The following is a 24,999-nucleotide window of genomic DNA, read 5'->3' as shown; positions in this document are numbered from 1 at the left end:
GAGGAGTCATGCCAGCATTTATAAAATGTCCCTTGTCTAATTTCCACAATTCTCCCTTTAATGAATAAACCAGAAAATGATTGGCAGGGTCCCTAGAGCGCTTACCAGCTTGGGCTCCTCAGTCCTCACGTGGTTAATGGGACCAAGCAAATGTATGGGTCTGGTGTCGTCTTCTGGTTAATCCTGCTCTGGAATAAACCCCTATGAGCATATCAGATGCTTAGAATAGAACTTTAGTGTCCTCTCATCGTTCTCATCACTTGTTTTATTTGTTTAGGGATCAGATAAAACCATCACTTTCTCACTAAGCAAAGAATTAGATTATAAGGAATTCAGAAAAAGAAAACCTTTCTGAATGTTCAGATGGATGTGGATAAAATATGAGGCTCTGTGGGAAACGTGAAACAAAACTTGAAGCACTTGCAACGTACTTGCTCACTAACAAATTATCTACCACTAATTCCATTTTATAAGACTAACCTTGTATCATTTTGATATGTGTATAAAAAAAAATCCTGGTTCATCTATTCTGAAGGAAAAGATTTCTCTATCATTGTGTTTAACTTTTAATTCGGATCGAGCTGCCTTCGAATATAAAGAACGCAGGATGAAGAGGCTCAGTGAAGGTGGCAGAGTAAGTGTGTAAGAGATGAAGAGTTTCACCAAGTTGAAAGAAGGACATCTGACCAGCATCATAGTCCAGGTATATGCCGAGGGCCTGCACAGGAGTGTCGGAGACTACAGTTTGTTGTACGTTGTTATGAGATACTCCGAGGTAGTTCTGGAAAAATAGACTCCACGACTTGTTGTTATATCCAATAAAAGAATCGTTTCCAGCTATTTTTCTTTGTATACTTTCGCAGGCGACTCCTACAATCCACCTCTTCGCTTGGCTGACATCCACTTCCCAGTAATGCTGTCCCGATGAAAATCCCGGACTGCTTAGGACCTGACATGTCCTAAACCTCTCTGGTCCATCCGGATACTTTTGAGGTGTAGCTGTATAGGTTGCGGTTTTAAGGTCACTTGATATGATTATTTTATTGTGGGCGGTCTTTACATCCAAGGTCACCTCTGTAGGTTTCACGTCTGGAAACTGCTGCTTGGCCTTTAGTGGGAGCAGACTACCTGCCAAGCTTTGAAGCCCCATTTGAAGCATGAAGGAGAGTGAAACTTCATTTAGATGACCAACCAGTTTAGCATCAGTGTCAGTTTCACTCATCTTGCGAGACCCCCTGCGCTTCTTCTCCTCATTAAAACTGTTCTTCAGGGCAGTTAACGGGTCTGTAATTTTTTTCAGTTCCTCGATTTTACAGATCTTGTCTGACATCTCATTCTTCTTTGATTCCAGTTGCTTTATCAGGTTGGCCACCCGAAGAGTGGTCTGCTGTTCTTGCCTGGTAATCTCACTAAAGGCTTGCTTTTCTAGTTCATCCAGACGTCCTCTAATGTCATTAAACAGCGTACTGACCCGCTTTGTTACGCCAGCTGCCTCTTCCTGCACATCTCTCCTTTTCTCTTCCAGTTTCTCAAGTCTTTTCTCCGTTTCCACTCTCGATGCAGTCAAATCGGTCAGGATATTCTCTAGCTTTACCTTATTCTTCTCAAACGCCACTGGTAATTGATCCATCTCATGACCCTTGTGGTCTCCGACGATACAGCAGGACACGCAGATGCAAGCTCCATCCTTATTGCAATAAAACTCAATCAGTTTGTTGTGAATTGAGCATTTTCTTTCTTGTATCGGCGTACTGGGTTCAACCAACACGTGCTCGTTGGATTTACTATGAATCCTCACATGTTCCTCGCAGAGAGAGGCCTCACAGTGCAGACATGTTTTAACAGCAGATACAGAAGAATGCACACAAAATGAGCAGGTGATCTCAGAGTCCTTTTTTTGGGCAGAATTAAGTTGCTCCATTTTAGTAATTTGTTTGAAAGCCTGTACTGAACAACAGAAGCTTCACCTGGGTATCAACCAGTTGTATGAATAAGCTTTGGCCGTAGATAAATTCTGATGGGAAGGCAAGCTGAAGCGACAAACTCCTTTTGCAGTTAATGTTTTCTCATCTTCCGTACAAGACAGCAGGAAATAAAATGTATTATTTTGTTATGGTAACCATGTTTTTATGGGCACACGTTTGTTTCTACCATTTGATGATCAAAGTTCAACTGGTATAAATTACAGCATATTTTACTAAATTCAAGGTTCTTTGGAAGAACCAGTCAACAGGCAGATAGTTATCGTTTCAACACTGTATGCAAATTAATTCATACAATCAGACAGTTTTTTTTGCGTTTAGTATTTTCATAAAAGGAAACAAGTTAAATTATCTGAAACTTTCTTTTCTAGATATATTAATCTACTAAAAAGTAATTTTTATGCTTTGTATTTACATGGCAAAGACTATGTTGTTGGCAGAATCCATTCAAGATAATTCACACGTTTGTCTACAGTTAAATTAATTATTGGCTGAAATTATTAACCAAACACACCTTGGGCTTATTCCCTTAATTCTGAATTGCACTGAATTCAAATTCGAATTGCAAAATGTAGGCTAAAACATAGTTATATAGCTCTATAAGTTGAAAAAAAAAACTTGCGTCCACCAAGCTGTGATGGCAGCAAAGTTGGAGAATTTTTCCAAATAACAGTTTCTGCCTAAATTTAATTCAATACAATTCATCGTTTAGCAGGATTATTCCTACGGAACACATGTGTGTAATAATCTTTATGTAAGACAGCAATTCTCAGAATGTTCCATTGGTTTCCATGGAAATTGCTCCACTTTTAGAACCAAGGACCTACAGATACACAGATTACAATATTAAAATGTAACTTGAAAACAAGAGGCAATAATTACTCTACATACCTAAGGTGTGATCCACTTGGAAGTATTACATAAACAATATTTAGAAATCGTAAATTGTATCACTAACATCTACTCCGATGCAAAGATCAATGATAAACACATTATTTTATCTTTTGGAACTGTTACAATGAGCTGATCAGACTTGGGGCCACTAGTACAACCAAGTAACATTACCCTCCACTGCTTGAGGCCAACTTTTCATGAAATCTCCACCAAGCCAACAAGCATCGCAGTACTCTTCATTGAGTTGACATGTGGAATGCTGTGTAGTCCGCAGCTTTCTTCTTCTGATATCACCATTGTGTTGCAGAAATCGTGACAAAGGTATAGCTCCATAACACAACATAATAAAATCCCTTCCTTTATTGTACCATATTAAAAATTAAATGCGGGGATGGCCTATTGTGGGATTCAGTCCTACAAGTTTTATATACTTACATACACGTAATCATAGTTTACTCTATGGTTTTATTACATTATGCCAGAGGGACTGTTACTTTGCATCAAAATCATATAGGAAAATCTTTGGGCTGTTCTAGATTAGGGATGGCCAAAAGGAAGATTAGCTAAAATTCTTCTTGGTTGAAATCATATTGGTAGAAGTTCTCTAACATATGGAGAGATATCATTTGGTCATCATGCATCTACCATTTAGTCATTCACCTTGAGCATCCAGTGTCAGCCATGATCAAATTTGCATGTTATCATTTGAAACTATGTAGCACAACTAAATAAATCTGAAGAGTAAAAGACCTACCCACCAATTCAAACTTTTATATTCACGCAACAAAATGGTTTTATTACATAATGCTTGAGGAACTGTTACTTTGTGTGGGTGGATGCCCAGCGCAAATAGTTATGGTCAATTGGTCAATTGTAGCACAACCACAGCTCTGTGTGCATCGAAGATGAGGGATCCAGCACTTGGTCTCATGTGCTGCCTATGAGCACTCCCATACTGGATGATGGACATTTAGTTGCGGCTGATCTCTGGAAAAGACGGAAGTTCTCTTGATGGCAATTTCTTTGGGTCAAAGTCAGGGGGTTCACAGCCGTTAAAATCAAATAGGAACATTTTTGAGCTGTTCTAGAGTAGTGATGGCCAAAAGGAAGATTACCTAAAATTCTTCTTGGCTGAAAGTCATAATAGCAGAAGTTCTCCAACAGCTGGAGAGATTCCATTTGATGATCATGCATCAACTTTTTAGCCATCAAGCATCCAGTGTCAGCCATGATCAAACTTGCATGTTATCATTTGAAACAATGTAACACAGCTAAAGAATCTGAAGCGTAAAAGACCTACCCACCAATTCAAAGTGCTCTGCTTCTACACAGGCTTTCTAAACACAGAATTGATTCAGTTACAACTGCTAACTATGTTACCATCAGAATATCAATGGAAACCCACATTCCTGCAACATAACTTGAGTATTTCAGCTTTTTAATGGCTTCTCAGGAAGCAAGGAAGCCACTGCTGTTAGTCTACCATCATATTTGCGTCACATGACTTCTGCAAAGGCACGGCAAGGCATTTGATACATTTATTTACTAAAGGAAAAATTCGAAGTGAATTTTAAATTAAAAGCCAGAGTAGCCGAATGAAAGCATAGTTGACTTGAGTTGAATTTTTCACTTTGAATTCTCACTTTAGTAGGTAAAGCTGTTCCTGTTTCTCTGAGTTCGTGTAGAATAATGGGAAGTTACGTAGCAGTGTGTCAGTCACTACAGAACTTACCCATATTGTAGTCATGTGATGAAAGATAGCAAAATGGCCGCACCCATAAGTCACTTCTTGTAGTGGAGAAAACAATTTTATTTACCTCTGTTGCACTTTAGATGTGTAGTAAATCTTACTTTTTTTTAATTTATTTTTCCATTTAAGGAAGCAAGACTGGAGATGTGAGCAGGTGTGACAACTATTGCAGGACATTTTAATTGGCTTCCTGACCTATAGATAATTTATGTGACTGCGAATTCTTTTTATAACAAGACCAATGTATCTTATTGAAAAAGACTGTTTTCGAAAAGACATTTATTGTATTTTAAAGACTCATTACTGATTTAATGAACTGTTTTATTACTGTGATGCTCTGTTTTATAACCATAGACTTCAAGAATTCTAAACATGTGTATATTACGATAGAAATGAGGGACAGAATGATTTCAGCCCAATATAGAAACCGTTTCTCTTAATGAGGGTGACTTTGAATGTATGCAGACACACCTCTCAGGCAATTACAGAGACTCTGACCCCCTCTGACGCACATGCCAAGCTATAATTTTGGTGTATTTCCTTATTACATGTTGTACCTCATTTACTATTGTAAACAAGCTATCATTCTTTCTGCCACACCTGAATATTTGCTATAGAATTGAAAATGGAACTTTGACTCTTTGTACACTTTGTTTTATAGTGTAAAAGTCATATTAGTTATAATTTAACACAAACAAGGTTATTCACGAAAGTGAAAATAGTTGGTAAATCAAAGTTATAACGTCAATTTTAAATTTCATGCCAAAGTTACTGAACTAAAAGCATAGGTGACTTGGAACATTTGTAGAGGTTTTTGTAAGGTATTTTGGCCTTAACGGGACACTCCAGTGCACTGTCCACATACAAAAAATACAAAATCACTGATTAGTAGATATACCCCCAATGAAAATATGCATGCATTTAATGATTTCTTTTTTTTCATTGGGATTTTTCTAAAAACTGCTTCAAAAAGCTATAGATCTCTCTGCAGCTTTTGCAAGCCCTCCCATTCTAACCCCGCCCAGAGTTTATGTGACTGTCCAATCACAGACTTTCAATGCAGCTCAATGATAATTCTTTGCAAGGCAGGTTCTGTGAGCAATTGTTGCCTCTTGAGTTTAGTTACACTGAGCTAACTAACCAGGAAGTAACAGAACCTGTTGTCTGATTGATGGTCAGGAGGTGTAACAAGGTTAAAATATGCACTTTTAGTAAAAAAAAAAAGAAAAAAAAAAAAGAGGACACACTCTTCACACACAAAGCACTTCAGCAACCTACAGTGCTTTAGGTGTTTGGATAGATCCTTTAAATTTGAAATTTACTTTGAATTCACACTCTTTCAAACAGAATGTATATACATACACACATTAATAAGTTGGATTCATTTCTTATCAAAATTCCTTGCTTCTTGACACTTAAACTGGCTTCCTTTTTTGGCAAAGCATCGTCAAATGGCTCCAATAATGTAAGGAGTGAAACTATTAAAGAACTGTATAACTTTTTACATGGATCACTTCCAGTCTATGCAGAGCCAGAAGCTCTCTATCTGAGCTAAGCATGCTGTGATGGTTAAGAAGGTTGAACTGTTTCTGTAATAGTATTAATGTGATCTGAACTTCTGAGTTAAGGCATAAGGGTGCCATGCAATGTTAATTGCAGTGAGGGTGAAACAAGGTGGTATGGCCTCCAATAATTAAATATTTTGGTGTTGATACATGATTAACCTCACTCAAAAACACATATACATACTTAGAGGAACGATGTACTGAGAAGATAAGGGAAACACTGAGAAGCATTGGGCACTGGTGATTGGCTGAGATGACTGACCGCCCATTGCGAGTACAATACAGCCATTAAAAATACTGTGACACAGTTCAAAAAGGTGTAACAATCACCATGGAAACCAATGATCTCAGCAGGAACATTCCATTGGTTTACATGGAGATTGCGCCACATTTAGAAATTTGCGAGACTATTCTGTAGGTAACACCATTTAAATCTGCTGTAATGTTTGCAGGTTAGACGAATGATTAGCAATTCTCTCCTTGTGAATACTTCACTAAGCAAAACCGCCAAACCCTGGACTATGACTATAGCTGGGATGGAGTTTTCTAAATCCAGATCGGGACCACAATGTGATGATTAAGGGTAATTGTCACTTGCCAGGTTTTAATTTAAATATTATGTTTACATATCACGAAATTTAACATGGAATATGTAATTGTGAAAAATAAACAAAAATACAAAATCCACACCTCTTTATGCTCCTTCTTATTTCCCCATCCATCACTGTTATAAGCACATTTGGTACTCAGCATAAAGAAAACATACAAAAAGGTAAAATTAAAAATGTTTTTTTACATCGATAATCTTTATTACTTTTTCATATTATACACACCACGTAACAACATAAAAACCGACAACGTTGGAATCCAAGTTACATAAAATAATCAACAAAATGAACAAACAAAAAATGAAAACGTGAAGACGTGGTTCCTCGTCGAGAGATGCAGCGGGGAGGGTGAAAAGAGTACCCTTTCAAAGCATAATCCACAAGAAAAAAACCCAAAAGGAAATAAACCTTAACATCTAGGGTGAAGGTCCACCATTTATAATTTCTTGATACACTCCAGCGATCTTTTATACTAAGCATATAGAGGTCTACAAATCCCCATTTTATACAAAAAAATGATACTGCACTCAAAATAAAGTAGAAAAATAGTGTTATATTTAATTATTGATAATTAATCAATTTCATAGATATTTAAATATGTACAAAATACGTGAAAAAATAGATACTGTAAATCACATGTATCCTATAGCAACCAATGTAATATCATGTAAAAAAAACACAAAATCCTTACACGAGTTGATTCATAAATGTATAATAAATGTTATAGTATCATGAAGAATTCCCAATCTGGAATATTGACCAATATTGTCAGGAAAATATGTACAATATATACAATAGTGAAACAAATATTGCCCCTGACGAAGGTGCATCACAGCACCGAAATGCGCGTCGGGCTCATCTGGGCTCATTTTCCTCACTCTTTTCCTCACTAGGGCTATCTATCACTATGTGCAGGTAACCAACATCCTAAGTATGGTTCTGCACATAGAGGCACCTCTCTCTCTCGCCCAGGTGGTCACAATTGGTTTGCCTGTTTAGGGCAATTTCCTTTGACCCTATATGGGACTTAATCATGCATGATGAATAGTGCCTATATTGATAATATGTAACTTATATATAACTAGAGTTACAACTATCTAGCACCAGATTGGAGAGGGATCTATCAATCCTCTACAGTTGCTAGATATTTAACCCACAGACTATATTCACATGCTGTCCCTCAATGTTGGTCTGGGTAATTTTCTGTGATGTAGTCTGAATTATATACAGGCCACAAATCACGCTAGTGCTACCAGTAGCCAAGGCATTCCCTAAACCATTCAGGGCACATATAGTGACCACATTCTGGATACCCGTGTCAGCTGTATGACATTTACCTACCGAATATGTTCACAAGCCACTGGACTTGACCACTCATATAGTCCAAATAAAGTCACTAGCCAGTCGCATGTGCTGTACATAATAGGAATAAGGGTATCTATAGGCATATATAGAGGTGAGCCACTAAGGCATGATTGCACTTTGTGTTAGATGTGATTCTATTATTTATTATCATTATCTTTTTTTTGATTACACAGCTATTATATTTATTATTTTTCTTCTATTTTCCAGCAATATTTTCACGTATTTTGTACATATTTAAATATCTATGAAATTGATTCATTATCAATAATCAAATATAACACTATTTTTCTACTTTATTTTGAGTGCAGTATAATTTTATAGCATGACAGGAGGCTTCATATTTGCTTAAGTCTCTCTTTACTAGAACTCCACAGCAGCACATTAACAGAGAGATAAACACCAAAGACAAAAACATAAGGTATCTATATAAGGCTCCTCCTAAGCCACCATTTCCTCTTTCTTTGCTGCTCTGCATCAGTACAGGTCAGAGTACCTCTGCCTCCTGCTTCTAGTGGGTGGCTTTGGGATTTAGTGTGATTTATTTATGATTGTTATATACTATGCTTGGTTGTGAGATTTATGTGCCTTTCTGGCTCTTTTATTTTCTTTGGGAAATGTTTCCTTTACAATACTGATAGTTTTTTTTTTTTTCATGTGTTCATTTATACAGATTACTGATAGTTTGCCATGTGTTTATTTATACAGATTACTGGTAGTTTGCCATGTGTTTTTATTTATACAGATTACTGGTAGTTTGCCATGTGTTTTTATTTATACAGATTACTGGTAGTTTGCCATGTGTTTTTTATTTATACAGATTACTGGTAGTTTGCCATGTGTTTTTTATTTATACAGATTACTGGTAGTTTGCCATGTGTTTTTTATTTATACAGATTACTGGTAGTTTGCCATGTGTTTTTTATTTATACAGATTACTGGTAGTTTGCCATGTGTTTTTTATTTATACAGATTACTGGTAGTTTGCCATGTGTTTTTTATTTATACAGATTACTGGTAGTTTGCCATGTGTTTTTATTTATACAGATTACTGGTAGTTTGCCATGTGTTTAGTTATACAGATTACTGGTAGTTTGCCATGTGTTTAGTTATACAGATTACTGGTAGTTTGCCATGTGTTTAGTTATACAGATTACTGGTAGTTTGCCATGTGTTTAGTTATACAGATTACTGGTAGTTTGCCATGTGTTTAGTTATACAGATTACTGGTAGTTTGCCATGTGTTTAGTTATACAGATTACTGGTAGTTTGCCATGTGTTTAGTTATACAGATTACTGGTAGTTTGCCAGGTGTTTAGTTATACAGATTATTGGTAGTTTGCCAGGTGTTTATACAGATTATTGGTAGTTTGCCAGGTGTTTATACAGATTACTGGTAGTTTGCCAGGTGTTTAGTTATACAGATTACTGGTAGTTTGCCATGTGTTTATTTATACCGATTACTGATAGATTACCATTTCTTTGTGCCTGTTTTCTCCTTGGGAGTTTTGTTTTACCCTGTTTGCTTTATTGTTTGTTCTGTTTCCTCTGGCTTATTGGCCGTGGTGGTCGCCGAGAAGCGGTCTTCCGACCGCTCCCCGTGCCGACCGCCGGGACCGCGGAGAAAGACTCCTGCGGTCCCTCGTGTGTTGCCTTTGATTCCCGCCCACCGGCTTCGTCCGCCGAGCGGGAATCCCCGTTTTGTTCTTTACCCTGCCCGCGTCCCCACTCACTCGCTAACACTTGTCAGAGTGGGGACGGAGCAGGGATCTACTCATTTGCCGTGGGAGCCTCCGCTCCCGGTCACCCTCCCCGTGACCGCGTGGTCGGGCAGCGGGAGCGGCTCTCCACTGTGTTTGCCGCACGCGTCACTGCCTTATTAAAGGTACAGTGACTAGCTGGTCCGGTGTGTTTCCCCATCTCCTGGGCGGTTTGGGGGTGCGTATTTTTTGGTGACAGCTTTCTTTTCTGTCCATGTGAGGCAGCTCTGTGAGCCCTTGCATCATAAATTATGCCCCATATATGAGGGTCGCAGATTCAATCCCCCTCACCTCTCCAAGTAACTAAGAATAGACTTTAGTTTTTGATTCTTTGCATGTGTGCTTGCCCTGCATGTTTTTCTATGGACATGGTTTTACAGTTTACTGGTTTTCCTGACTTCCACATGGCACTGCGTGCCTCCTGCAGGTGTCCTTACCCACTTACTGAACTAGGACTGCTCTAATCAAGCCTCAGTTGCCTGATGGAGGTAGCACTGGCGTCCAAAGCCAGGGATTGTGGGTTCAGGCCCCATCTGGGTGGTTGAGCATGGCACTCGTATTTTGTGGCCTAATGGATTAGGCACAACCATATAAAAACTAAAGTGTTTTGCTATCTTGAAGAACCTTGCCTATAAGGACCCAGCTTCGTCTCTACCCTGCACCCTAATAGTCAAGATTCTACTACATGTCTAAAAGGATCTAGGTTTCCGCCTGCATTATACCTCTGGGTCGGTACCGCCCGTACCCTTATACTGGCCTGCCTTGTCTGTGCCTTTATAATTGGCCTGCTTTGTCTGTGCCCCTTGATTGGCCTGCTTTGTCTGTGCCCCTTGATTGGCCTGCTTTGTCTGTGCCCCTTGATTGGCCTGCTTTGTCTGTGCCCCATGATTGGCCTGCTTTGTCTGTGCCATACTATGCATGCTATTGGACTGGTGGCTCCATACCCTGGATAACACTTGTTGGGCCTGCATGCATTATTACTTGCCTCTGCCAACACTAGGGGTGCTGCCCCTTTTGCCTGCTAATGATACCTGTTTTTCTAGCTTCATAGGTATCAAGTATCATAGACTCAGACTTTATGGACGCCTCTGCACAGGAGCAGAATTTGCAGGCTTTACTTAATGCGGCTGTGACCGCATCTGTTGAAATAGCCCTGGCTAGGGCCCTCCCTCAACCACATACGGACAGGGGTGTGTGTGGAACCCCTCAGATGGCAGAAGACTCGGATGAGTCAGACTCTCAGGTGCGAGAGCAGGCAAGTGCGCGAACGCGCTATTGAAAGGGTGAAGACCCTGAACCACGCTCCCGGACGGGCAAGACTCCGGCGAAGTGACGTGGTTTGAGGTTGATAACCTCGCCGGCCAGGCGCCACCGCCTATCGGGCGCAGGGGAGGAGGCCTCCTTACCCCCCCCCCACCTTGGCCACGCTGGATGTGTGGCGGGCAGACCAGCCTCCCTCAGATGGAGAAGATGTTTGGGTTGAGGACCTTGGCGAGGGTCCCGGTGGACGCTGGGAAGAGGAAGACGCGCCACCGACTAGGGCCCCCACGACAATGTTGGGGGACGATACCCTTTTGGGCACTACTGGAGAACCTCTGTTAGAGCCTCAATCTATCCGATGCCCCAGGTCCTCGGACTAGTCACTGCCCGACCACTTGGCACAATTCGTGCGCTACTGGGTCCGTAGACCCCTTGGAAGTGAGGCCTGCAAGAAGCTGCGGGCGCAATGCCCCAGACCGGTACTGCCGGACAGGGTGGCGGTTACCCTGGATGTTGGCCCTAACAGACGAGGCCTTCACAGAAGGTAGGGCTCTGGACCCAGCCACCACGAGGGACTGGGCACTTCGTTCCATTTTCCTGCTGGGCAATGCCACTGTGGCCCTTTGCACGGAACCCAGGAAGACGGCACTCTTCCATATGGACAACAAGCTGTCGGATTTGGGAGCCGAAGATGTGGGTCCCCTGGCTAAAGGTCTGCTGTTCAGGGAGCCTTTCGTTGAGGAACTGCAGAAACAGGTTATTCTGTTTACCTCCCGGGATAAAGCGAAGTCTTCGATCGGGAAGGTCTTCCGCCCACGGTTACCTTCAGACGTATGGGTCCTTGGGACAGTGCAGAGTTATGTCACAGACTTCCACTCTTCCCCTACACAGGTTGGACGCCCGAGGATCCCCGTCATCACAAGAGGCCAATAGCCCTTGTTGGAGGTGGAAGTTCGAGCTCTGTACCAATTCCCATGCCTCCCCTTCGGCCTCAGCTCGGCCCCTTGGTGCTTCACCAAACTCCTGAAACCGGTGGTCACCCAATTCAGAGCAGAGGCCGTACGCTGCATTGTCTATCTGGACGACTTGCTTATCTTTGCGAGGACCCCACCGGGCTCAGATTTTGGACGCGCTCTGCGTTTTCCTTGTTGGAATGCCTGGGGTTTGTGGTCATTCTGAAGAAATCGGCCTTGGAGCCTGCGCAGGCGGTGGAATTCTTGGGTTTCGTAGTCGTTGCGCAAGACGGCATTCTCCGCCTGCCTGTGGCGAAGATAACGGCCATTCGGAAGGAGATCAGACGTGTTTTCGACAAGACCGAACTCCCCTCCGGAGGTTGGCTCGCGTGGTGGGTCTCCTCTTGGCCTCGATACAGGCGTTCTACCCAGGCCCACTACATTACAGGGCCATGCAGCGGCTTGAGGCGCACTCTCTACGCAAGAGACCCTCTTAGGACCAGATCTCCCTGGCCTCGGACGTGCTGGCCGGATTGAGCTGGTGCCTCCTGCATATATCCGTCTGGAACAGCAAGGCGATATTCGGGATGACCCTGGATCTCGTGTAGGAATCGGATGCGAGTCTTTGGGACTGGGGTGCCTCGTGCACGACGAGGTCCACGGGGGGCCCGTGGTCGGACAATAGATCGGAATCCCGCATCAATTGCCTGGGGTTGATTGCAGGTTCGTTGGCAATTCGGTGCCTGGCGAAGCATCTGTCAGACTGATGCGTGCTCCTTCGGATGGACAATGGTTCAGCGGTGCAATACATCAACCACTCGGTTTGAGCACTAGAGGTGTTATCTCCCAACATGGAGCTCCTGGTGTCGGTGGTGCTTGGAACGGGATACCGATCCCTTTACGGGTCCTGTATCTAGCGTGCTGAATTTCTTGTCTCATCTCTTTGACCTGGGTCGGTCATATCGCTCGGTTATCGTGGTTAGATCAGCTATCTCGACGGCACATGTCCCGCTTCGGGTTTTTCCCCATCGGCCAGGATCCCCTAGTCTGCAGGCTCCTGCGTGGAATGAGACTGGTGCGCCCTCCGGCGCCCAAGTATTCTTCCCTCTGGGACGTGCGTTTGGTTTTGGCGTTCTTTCGGAATTGGCCTGATAACCAGGACCTTTCTCTTCGCCAGCTTTCAGCGAAATTTGCCCTCTTGTTGTGTCTGGTCTCGTTCAGACGTGTTTCGGATGTCCGGGCCTTCGATGTCGGCGCTTTCTCGTTTTTCTCCAGAGGGGGTCTCCGTCAAGGTGCTTAGACGTACCAAGTCGCAATCGACGGTTGTATCATGCCCTTACTTCTAGGACTCGCCTAAGCTTCGTGTAGCGAAGGCACTGGCGCGATGGATAAGATGTCTTTTGGCTCTGGCGGGCGTGGATGCGACCTTCGGAGTGCTTTTGGTTAGGGGCGCCGCAGCTTCCGGAGCTTTTTTGGCGAGCGCTTCCCTTCAGGACATTCTGCGTTCGGCGGACGGGTCCCGTGTAGAGTTTTTTCGCCTATTTTACTTTAGACCGTCGGAACATGCTTCTTTTGCTTTGCTGTCGGAGCGTTAAAACAGCAAATATGAAGCCTCCTGTCATGCTATAAAATTGTAGATTATACTAGCTTTAGTGTAACTATAATCTTAATTTTATTAATGACAGGAGGCGAATATTTCCCACCCAATTTGATTTCTTCCCCCCCTTGTTTTGGATGGATTGCATTGATTGTATTTCTGTTGATTTGTCTGATTATCTGGGCTAGGTTGGTTAGTCTGGGGTGATGTTGTGGGAAGTGCATGTTATACTGTATTGACGGTCATTAGTATGGATTTCGTGTCTTTATTCTATCAGTACTGGATCGTGGGATTTATGTTTTATCAGTACATTTCGTTCACTAATCAGGGTTTTCGATTCTGTTTATTTCATTTCAGTTTAATGGTTCGACTTCAGTTCATAGGATCGGCCGTTTGGCGGGATAAAGATCAAGTTCATCCATTATCCGAAGTTTTTCCAGATGACATTCATCGTTATGTTGTGAATTTTTCTTTATTTAGTTATTGTCATTGTTGTGTACGTTACGTTGTCGCAGCGTGAAAGAGGAAATGGTGGCTTAGGAGGAGCCTTATATAGATACCTTATGTTTTTGTCTTTGGTGTTTATCTCTCTGTTAATGTGCTGCTGTGGAGTTCTAGTAAAGAGAGACTTAAGCAAATATTCGCCTCCTGTCATTAATAAAATTAAGATTATAGTTACACTAAAGCTAGTATAATCTACAATTTTTTTTGTATTCTATTATTAGGAGGTTAATGGGCCACCTTGATACTTTGCACCAATACGGATAAAGGAGTGCCTGTATATTTATTTTTTTGTATATAAAAATCCCCATTTTAATTTGAAAAATAAGCTGTGCTTTTAGTGCTTGCCAGTTTAAGCCGTCTTCCAACTTCTAGCCACCATCATTGTAGCAGCAGCCAAAAGGGAAATAACTATAGTTGAAGAAAATCAAAAATGTTTTTAGAATATTTAGTTGTAATAAGAAAAGACAAGGATGAAATTCAATCGATTTATTAACTAGCATCTGAATTGTACTAAAGATAATATTCCAAAAGAGTTGCATAGGTTGGTATTCCCACCAGATATGCAAAAAACCTACTATCTCGGCAAGGCATCTCCAGCATCTATCAGAAGTATTAGGGTCGATCTTATGCCTCGTTTCCACTGAGCGGAACAGTTCGGGTCAGTACAGTTTGGAAGATTTAGAATGGTCCAGCCTATTCAGGTGAGCGTTTCCACTGCAAGTCAGACCTTCATGGGCCATGCGGGGTTTAGAAAAAATGCCTAGCGTGTTATTTGTCGTGAGCCAATCAATGGATTGTATAATGTGACGCTAGAAGCTCCGCCCTAACTGTACCGTACCATTTCCTATGGCCCTACATCTGAAGGAGGACCATGAATGGTGCGGTACAGTTCGGTTGTATGGTCCACTTTCAGAATGGAAACACTCAAAATAGTGTACCATAACGAACCAATACGAACCGATCCGCTCAGTGGAAACGAGGCATTAGACAACCTACTTGGACCAGTTAACATTTATTTAGAATTTTGTGATAAATTTCAGTCAAATTTAAACAGTGGACCATTCTTAGCAAAATCGGTCCATTCCTCACAACTAATTCTAATATTTAAATCTTGCTCCCACTCTTTTATCACTGGAAAAATAGGTTTGCCCAGGTCTCCTTTAATTAGATCCATACAACCAGCCACCAGTTTTTTCAATTTCATATTTTTAAACAGTTTCTCGAACATGACATGTTTAGAGCAGGACTGTCCAACCTGCGGCCACCCAGATGTTGCTGAACTACAACTCCCATGATTCCCTGGCTATCTGTTTCATTGAATGAATCATGTGAGTTGTAGTTCAGCAACATCTGGAGGGCCCCCGGTTGGACAGGCCTGATTTAGAGGATCTATCAAAAAATGACCTTGTCATGGAGATAGCCTTCTATTCTAATTTAATTGAAATGTTTCTATTATGTAAAAGAATATGTAAACTTTAGGAGGTAACATCTTTAACTCTATGGTTCTCCAATACAATTTAAATTTTTGTAATACCAGAATCGATCCTGTTGTGAAGATTCAAGTCGGCAGCATTGTACATCAGATGGGTTAAAGGTAACCCTGGAATCGTTTTATCCTGAAGACGAAATTCCTTCTTAACTTTTTCCAATATGTTCAGAAGATTGTTAAACAAACCTTTTAAGGTAATCTTTCTACAATATCTTTTTTTTGTCCGAAATGAAACAATGTTTCTATCTCTCCTCTTCATTAGCAATGTGTGCCTTGGCTGAACTGGATTATGATGTAATTTGATAAATATTTAATACAATTTTAAAAGAAAATGAAGCATATGGTGAAAAAATGGTTAACATGAGGATTATTCATTCAATGGTGCAATTGTCCCACAGGAAGTTTCTAACATATATCATCAAAGGTCCCCTATAGGGATGTGCATGATCCAAAAATTCGATTCGGATCGGAAATTCGGGTAAGAAAAAAATTTAGGCACTTCGGCATCTCGGAACTTCGGTTCGGCACTTCAGAAATTCGGGACTTCGGCAATTCGGTTCGGCAATTCGGGACTTCAGCACTTCGGTTCGGGACTTTGGCAATTCAGGACTTCGGCAATTCGGAAAAACTGTACGGCTCCCTAGCCCTACCCTACCCTAACTTAACCCTAACCATACCCTAACCCTAACCCTGTCATCGTTCACATAATTTTCCCTCCCTCTCTTTTTTTGCCACTTTTCAGAAATCCAAAGCACTTCGGCACTTCCGAAATTTGGAACTTCAGCCATTCGCTTAGACACTTCTGAAATTCTACACTTCCGAAATTTGACACTTCCGAAATTCGAGACTTACGAAATTCAGGACTTCGGCAATTCGGTTTGGTTCGGCACTTCCGAAATTCGGGACTTCGGCGATTTAGCACTTCGGACATTCGGAAGCATCATATCGAACGAATTGCACATATCTAGTTCCCTATAATGCCAGTTTGACTAAGTCCATAGTGCCTGGAGATGATATAAATATTTCCTGTAAACTTTATCATGGTGAAGCATGAAAAACTGCACGTAGCAACATTCCCTACAAACATCTCCCTTCTCTCAGGCCAATTTGCTGCTGGTTAGATTCATAAAATATGAAGTTTTATGGTGAGTCCTGACAGACTGACATTTATTGCCCTTTTACAATAATTTACTCCAAAAGCGTCTGTTATTTGATAACAGTTACTGTACATAATGAGCATTTGTGTCGTTCACCTGCTGCTTACAATCCTTTAATCTGATAAGCCATAGTTGAAGGTTATAAAGAGGGAAGTGCACAAATAACTTGATCCTCCTTCCTAGTGACACTGTGATCCTCGTTACATAGCATTTAGAAAGGGGGAGAAGGTGCCAGTACTGTGGGCCTAACAAGGGGGGCAGGGGATTTTGTTGTGGGCAATTCAGATCTCTCATCTTTGCTTCTTCCTCTCAATTACTTTGTCAGTGATCACTTCAATTAAAGGGTTACTCCAATCTCCATGGCCACATTTGCGTGTAGAAGTGGTTATGGTGGTAGCTTTTCTGCTTGAGAGAAAGGGAAGTATGAATGCCCCCTCTCTCTCCAATTTAATACCTTACCACCTCCATATATTTCCTATAATTTGGCTTTTTTTTTGTTTAATTCCCTCGCACCCTCCCCGGCTCAGAGTGCACTTACGTATTGAGCCAGAAAGAAAGGTCCAGTCGAATACTTCTCTATGAAGCATTTGATTGGACTGCGGAGAGGGGAGCAGTAATGTTGGACGTGGAGTGGAAACCAGTGAGGGCCTTGGATTTCATGTAAGTTTAAAGAAACAGTTTAGGGTCAGAAACATAAACATGTATTCCTGATCTTATAGTGTTAAAAACACTATCTACCCCTGCTGGCCCCACCTTGCTCCCTTAAATATAGTAAAATCCTACCTTTATTGCAGTCAGTTGGTGCTGGTTCTGCCCTTGAGCTGCCTCCTTTGCTGACATAGTCAGAAGTGATGATCTCAGCCAATCACAATGCTTTCCCATAGTAAAGCTTTGGATTGGCTGAGATTGACAATACTGACAAACTTAGCCAAGAGGGCAGGGGCAGAGCCAAATGCCACCTTGGCCAATCAGCATCCCCTCATAGAGGTTCATTGAATCAATGCATCTCTATGAGGAAAGTTCAGTGTCTTCATGCAGAGGGTCGAGACACTGAATGGCAGTGCAGCTCACTGTGCAGCACTGCCCACGGAAGCACCTCTAGTAGACATCTGAGGAGTGACTAGTGCAGGGACCGATCCAGAGCCTGATCTCAGAAGGGGCAGAAAAGATCCTGAAAAGACAGTGTTTACTGTCACATTTTATTTGAAGAAGCCTAATAGGGAGAAATGCGTTGTGATTTTATTATTATTTGTTTAAATAAAAGTATGATTTTTAGACTACCTATTTGCTTTGGGGCAGTCTTTTATACTTTTATTTAGTTTTTATTTTATTTGTACCTGGCGCAACCTGTTTCCCATACACATTAGGTCCATCGTCAAAAGTATCCTAGGTGGGAATTGTTCCACTCACGCTATTACCATAGAGCGGTTAGTCTGCGCTCAAAATTGTAAGTACATTTAATTTTACTGTTACATATTTGCAAATATGGAGAGCACTATGGTTCTTCTTTCACTTTAATTGCATACAAACTACACTACAACTACTGTCTGAGGGATATCCTACAAGTGGGGAGTTGAAATACCACTGTAAGCTGTTTTACCAAGAGCTGGTTATAGCTCTGAAAATCGTGAATTGGCAATTTTTTGTTCTATGTTGCCTATAGTCCATAGACTTACAATACTGCACTACTGGTCTCCAATCTTCTCTTTTGCATATGCCGTTGATGTGTGACACCACTCCGTAGACATCTTATTCAACATTTGAAGACTTTTAAAACCTCAAGAACATTTTTATCTTTTACTTGGTACCTTTTTTTGATTACTTACTACAACATTGTATTTATTTTGGCGCTACCTGTATCCTTTGTTCTGTTTGTTTGAGACATCCAGGCCTAGACTGGCCATTGAGCAAACTGGTCGTGATGCTTAGAAATCCAGGGCTGCCGCAAAGATCAGGAGATCTCTCCAAACAACCCAGTAAATTATAACAGCATAGGATCCCACAGCAACCTAGTTATATACCGTCCAGAAGCAGAGCCCTGGCTCCTTACCTGCAGCCATAAGTGGGAGCTATCGAGCCGCGTACTGCTTTCTTCATCGATCTCTGATAATTTAAATGAGAGATAGCGTGAATGAACCTAGGTTAACTGAGCCCCATGGAAGAAGCAGAACGAGCCACCACAGCTCCCGCAAACTGTCTTTCTCTTAGTGGCATCCACTGGCTCACTAGGCTCACGACGGAAAGTTGGCATTTTGAGGGTTTGCTCAGATGGGCAAATTGTGCTGAGTATTTTTTTGTAATTCAGTTTGGTCATGAGCTACTAGACCAATATGGTTGATGGCCTTTATGCTAAAAGCAAATGGATTTAATAAATGTTTGTATGTTGTGATATCTGTTTAATATTTAATCTAATGTCTTACCTGCCCTCTAAAGGCATCATGATCTCTGCACACCTAGTGTTTTAAAAGGAGTCACCTGCTTCCAGGGCCGGACTGGGAAAAAAATTCGGCCCGGGCATTTTTTTACCACAGCGGCCAACTAAGAAGGGGGTGGGGCAGAGAGGGGGTGTTTTGTCATCATTAATGACAAACACGCCCCCTCTCAAAGTGAGCATGTTGGTTCAATGCTCTTCTAGGGCAGACCATGCGCAGAGCTCTGCTGAAGAGCTCTAGCATGAGAAAAAAGCCCTGTATTTGTTCTGCACAGCGCAAGCCAATTTACTTACATGCTTGAACTGTGTTTCCTTGCAACTTGTCTCTGGTGTCTCTATAAATGGATACCAGGAGGCAAAAATGCCAGGAAAGAGTATTGTGCATTTGTTTGGAGCCTGCTTGTGGGATTGCGTGTGTGTAGAGTGAGCTGATTGTGGTGTGGTATTGTGTAATAAGGTCGGTTTTAGTCGTGTTGTGTTTTTGGTGTAATGTAATGAATATGTGGCTAGGGGCTGTAGAGAATGTGTGTATAGGGGATGTAGCAAAAGTGTGCATGCAGGCTATAGTGTGTGTGTGTGTGTGTGTGTGTATAAGTGATGTAGTGTTTGTAGAGAGTGTGTGTTTAGGAGTGTAGTATGTGTTTGCTTACAAGGAATCTAGTGTGTGTGTGTGTGTGTGTGTATATGTATATATATATATATATATATATATATATATATATATATATATATATATATATATATATATATATATATATATATATAATATGTTTGGAAGTATTGTGTATGTGTGTGATGCAGTGTGTCGGGGGTTCTGTGTGTATGTGAGGGGTGCAGTATGTGTGTGTGTGAGGTGTGATGTGTGTTTGGGTGCTGTGTGTTTGGTTGCTGTGTGTGATTGATTTGTGTGAGGGTGCTGTGTGATGTGTGTGTGGGTGCTGTGGATGATGTGTGTGTGAGAGTGCTGTGTGTGATGTGTGTGTGAGAGAGTGCTGTGTGTGTGAGAGTGCTGTGTGTGATGTGTGTGTGAGAGAGTGCTGTGTGTGTGAGAGTGCTGAGTGTGATGTGTGTGTGAGAGAGTGCTGTGTGTGATGTGTGTGAGAGTGCTGAGTGTGAGAGTGCTGTGGATGATGTGTGTGAGTGCTGAGTGTGATGTGTGAGTGTGTGATGTGTGTGAGAGTGCTGAGTGTGATGTGTGTGAGAGTGCAGATGTTAGAGTGCTGTGGATGATGTGTGTGAGAGTGCTGATTGTGAGAGTGCTGTGTCTGAGTGTGATGTGTGTGAGAGTGCTGAGTGTGAGAGTGCTGTGGATGATGTGTGTGAGTGCGGAGTGTGATGTGTGTGAGAGTGCTGAGTGTGATGTGTGTGAGAGTGCTGAGTGTGAGAGTGCTATGGATGATGTGTGTGAGAGTGCTGAGTGTGAGAGTGCTGTGGATGATGTGTGTGAGTGCTGAGTGTGATGTGTGTGAGAGTGCTGAGTGTGATGTGTGTGAGAGTGCTGGGAATGATGTGTGTGAGTGCTGAGTGTGAGAGTGCTGTGGATGATGTGTGTGAGTGCTGAGTGTGATGTGTGTGAGAGTGCTGTGGATGATGTGTGTGAGTGCTGAGTGTGATGTGTGTGAGAGTGCTGAGTGTGATGTGTGTGAGAGTGCTGAGTGTGATGTGTGCGAGAGTGCTGGGAATGATGTGTGTGAGAGTGCCGAGTGTGAGAGTGCTGTGGATGATGTGTGAGAGTGCTGAGTGTGATGTGTGTGAGAGTGCTGAGTGTGATGTGTGTGAGAGTGCTGTGGATGATGTGTGTGAGAGTGCTGAGTGTGATGTGTGTGAGAGTGCTGGGAATGATGGGTGTGAGAGTGCTGAGTGTGATGTGTGTGAGAGTGCTCTGTATACATGTTAGAAGGGATTGTGTGTGTTTGGGGGGGTAAATAAAAACAAAAAAATTGAGTAAGCATTATGTCCCCCCCTCCCTTCTTACCTTTTAGCCTGGGAGGGGGGGACCGGCACGCTGGTGAGTGGGAGGGGGGGACCGGCATGGTGCACCTTCCCTGGTGGTCCAGCGGTGAGTGAACTTTAGCCCGCAGGCTAGAGTTCACTCTCGCGAGATCCGGACGTTGCCATGGCAACGCTCCGGATCTCGCGAGAGGAACCCGGCGGAGCTGCAAGATAGAGCTCCGCCGGGTTCCTCTGCTGGCAGGCTGGCTCCCTCCCTCTCTCTCCCCACCGGCGGCCGCCTTTGACAGCATGTGGGCCGGTGAGGGAGATCTTTGATCTCCCCACCGGCCCTCCATGGAATACAGCGGGGCCGGCTCTAGGATAGGGCCGGCCCTGCATAGACCGGCAGGGGAGATCCTGGGACCTTCCCCTGCCGGCCTTGGCCCACGGACACCGCGGCCCACGGGGCATTTGCCTGGTGTGCCCGATGGCCAGTCCGGGCCTGCCTGCTTCTCTGTTTATTCTAACAATTGTCGTGCTTCCACAATGACGTCCCACTAACTAATATTCTGCTGGTATTTTTCTTGCTTTCTATGCCAAGATAAAGTGGTGTAATAAAATAACATGTTTCTGGTGCAAAAGATAAACAACATTAATAAATATTAATAACTACTGGAGTGGGCTACATAAAAAGGAACACAAAAGAAAAGAAAAATACGTAAAAGTTGCTAGAGTAACAAATAGCGAAAAAGACCATCAGAACTGAATATTTGCTCTACAAGAAAATCCCAAGAGAGGCCCAGATTAGACTGTGACACCGTTAAAAATCTACCCCACAATATTCACACGACAACTGGTCACAATAAATTAACTACTGTGACAACAATGCCATTTTTGATGTAATGTAGTCACTGATTTATTTTTTCTTTTAGTTGGGTCGGGTTGGTGAGTTAATGCCAGTCACAAAATTTAGATAGTTTCATAGGCTATAAAGAGACGTGTGTCCATCAAGTTTGTCTCACTGTTGAAAGAAAATTTTATACATCTTTACACTGTCTTCACATGCTGCCCCTGTATTGTTTAGAATGTAGGTAATCTGAACCAAAGCAAAAGGACGTCTCCCCCAAACAGCTTCTAGGAAATGCAGAATCGAGCACGTTACATCTCCCCTAATGCCTCTTTTACAATGGCTGAAACTGGCTTTTGGTCCCATAAATATAAACTCAATAAAAACAAGGCATTGTACTTCGTGCACTCTTTGTCGGTTGATGTTGATATACAACAGCCTCAATAAAAATTGTCTGTAATAAAAATATTTATAATATAAAATTTGTAATTTATTTTTAATCACAAGAATCCATTTAAAGTAATAATAATGTTACAAATGTTAGCGACACATGCTGATATACACTCAAAATTAATTAAATGTGCATATTTCTCTACTAAGCTTTTAATCCCTATACAATAACAGGTTTGTAGTCACGATGATTTGTCAGCACAGTAGCATCCAGAGGAGTATTCACTAAATACTGTGTATTTTGGGAATGCCAGGTGAAATTTTGGGGCAAAAATGTCAAACTGGAAACATTTTCAAAGTCTACTAATTTTTTAGTTTAGCTATTTTGTCCTAACATTATAAATTCCCTTTGAATTCCTGACAATCCATACTTTGGTAAATAAGCCTTGTGCTTTATTACCAGGATGGTGCCTTGAAAAGCTAACCATTTGTTGTAACTAGTAAATATTTGAAAGTAGAAGGACAATTTGTAACTTGTACTTGGTATTATAAATTAATTTTTTTGGGTGACCAGTAGTCTTAGTTTCTTATTCTAACCCAACCATTAAATATATAAAACATGGCATAAAGTGGTTCAGTGAAGGTGGTCTTGAAGGTATGTAAGAATCTGATTGAACCGCACAGCTGGTAAAATGATAGACACCCGGCCTCATAGTCCAAGTATAAACCTAATCTCTTACAGGAAGTCTCAGTATGTAACAATGTTTCCTTAGAGTCATGGATGGCTACAATATTGTTTTCAGACAGTCGTAAGCACCAGGAATTCCTGTTAAACCCAATGATGGTCCCATCCATTTTTAGATTAGAATAGCTAATCCCGATATGGAATTCTCCAGAGTCACTGGTCTCTATCTCCCAGTAATATTGCTTTGAGGATATACTATTGGTGCTTAAAACCTGACAAGTCTCTAACCTGTTTGATGTTCGTGGGTGGCATTGGCTCATCAATGTCCAAGTGGCCTTCTTTAAGTCTCTGGATATTACAATGTTATTAGCAGCAGTATGTATATCCAGTTCAAGGTCTGGCATTGAAGGCAAAAATAACAAATTCTTTGCTTTTAGTCTAGTTACACAATCAGCAAAGGTAGTTTGTAAGGTCATTGAGATTAGAATCTCATCCAGGTTGACCGTAGCATGGCCTCTTTCATCATCCCTCTCTCTGTCCTCAACTTCTACCTTCTCTGCATCACAAAAAGCAGCTCTTTCTGATTCCTGCCCCTGCAAGACAGTAAATGGATCGTTCATGTTGCACAGCTCTTCAATATGAAGGATCTTTCCAAACAACTCGTCTCTCTTCATTTCTAGCTGTTGAATGAGATCAGAGATGTGGGTGAGAACCTGTCCTTTTTGCCTGGAGATCTCACTCAGAGCTTTCTTCTCTAGATTGTCCAGTTGTTCTTTTATGTCCTTAATTAAGACAGTGACTCTTAGCTCTATACCTTTAGCTTTTTCTTCGATTTCCTTCTTGTGCTCCTTCAAGTTGGAAACTCTCTGCTCAGTCTCCTTTCTCTTTGTAGTTAGTTTTCCCAGGACTTTTCTCAAATCCAGTTTCTTCTTCTTAAAGGCATCCATGAGTGATTCCACCTGGTGACCCCTGTGTTCATTCGAGACTGAACAGGACACACAGATACAGGTAGCATGTTCTGTGCAGAAATATCTCACAAGCTCATTGTGAACTGTACATCTCCTATTCTCCAGTAAACTTGTGGGTTCTGTTAAGTCGTGACCCGCTGACGTGTTGTGGATGCTTAGGTGTTTCTCACAAAGAAAGATTGCACACTGTAGACATGTTTTGGCTGCCACACCATCACAATAGGTACAGGTTCTGTTATTCTTTGGCATTGGTTGAGGTGAACGTAAGCGATCGGCAATGTTTCTTAACTTCCAGTTAACTTTGAGTTTGGGTCGTGTTCTGAATCTCTGTCTACATTCAGGACAGGAAGACTCCCCTTCTTCCTGATAGTCCCACGTTCTCTTAATGCAGTCCAAGCAGAAGTTATGTCCACAGCTCAGCGTTACAGGGTCCGTGTAAATGTTCATACAGATGGAACAGTTTATCTCCTCTCCCAAACTGGTAGATGCCATCTTTCTAAACTGCAACAAGAAACGGTTGTCACACTGCACTCATGAAATCAACAGAGACAGTGTCATCATAACTCACAACCAGGGTGTGAAAGGAAAGCACCGAATATAATCTTTGATTGTTAATAGTTAATCCTGTAAAGCAAAGGTTGCCCTGCCAAGGTATCTGCATGAGTTGCTGCATTTTATCTTTCAGGAAGTTATAGATAACTTGTACAGATTCTTGGAAATGCATACATTGTATTTGTGTGACCCTCTGTAGAAAATTCTAAATTCTGAATTTTCACCAAGTAAATCCTAATGGCAAAATAGGGGCAAAAATAGCCAACAAGAGTTTATGGCTGAGTTGGAGAATTTTTCAAGATCAGCAATTTTC

General features: G+C 41.9%; 1 protein-coding gene across 1 annotated transcript; it reads right to left on the bottom strand.

The window, feature by feature from the left end:
* Nucleotides 1–395: 395 nt before the first annotated feature.
* LOC134571348 (E3 ubiquitin/ISG15 ligase TRIM25-like) lies at nucleotides 396–24,643 on the bottom strand. Its single transcript, XM_063429550.1, has 3 exons — nucleotides 23,079–24,643; nucleotides 18,932–18,984; nucleotides 396–1,961 (listed from the first exon to the last, which is right to left on the bottom strand). Exons 1-3 carry the CDS (start codon nucleotides 24,624–24,626, stop codon nucleotides 560–562), a joined length of 3,003 nt encoding a protein of 1,000 aa, XP_063285620.1. The 5' UTR covers nucleotides 24,627–24,643; the 3' UTR covers nucleotides 396–559.
* Between the last annotated feature and the right edge of the window lie 356 nt (nucleotides 24,644–24,999).

This window comes from Pelobates fuscus, chromosome 8, assembly GCF_036172605.1.
Source record: "Pelobates fuscus isolate aPelFus1 chromosome 8, aPelFus1.pri, whole genome shotgun sequence".
NCBI lineage: Eukaryota > Metazoa > Chordata > Amphibia > Anura > Pelobatidae > Pelobates > Pelobates fuscus.
The sequence above is the reverse complement of the archived record's forward strand: the minus strand, read 5'-3'. Positions and strand labels throughout refer to the sequence as shown.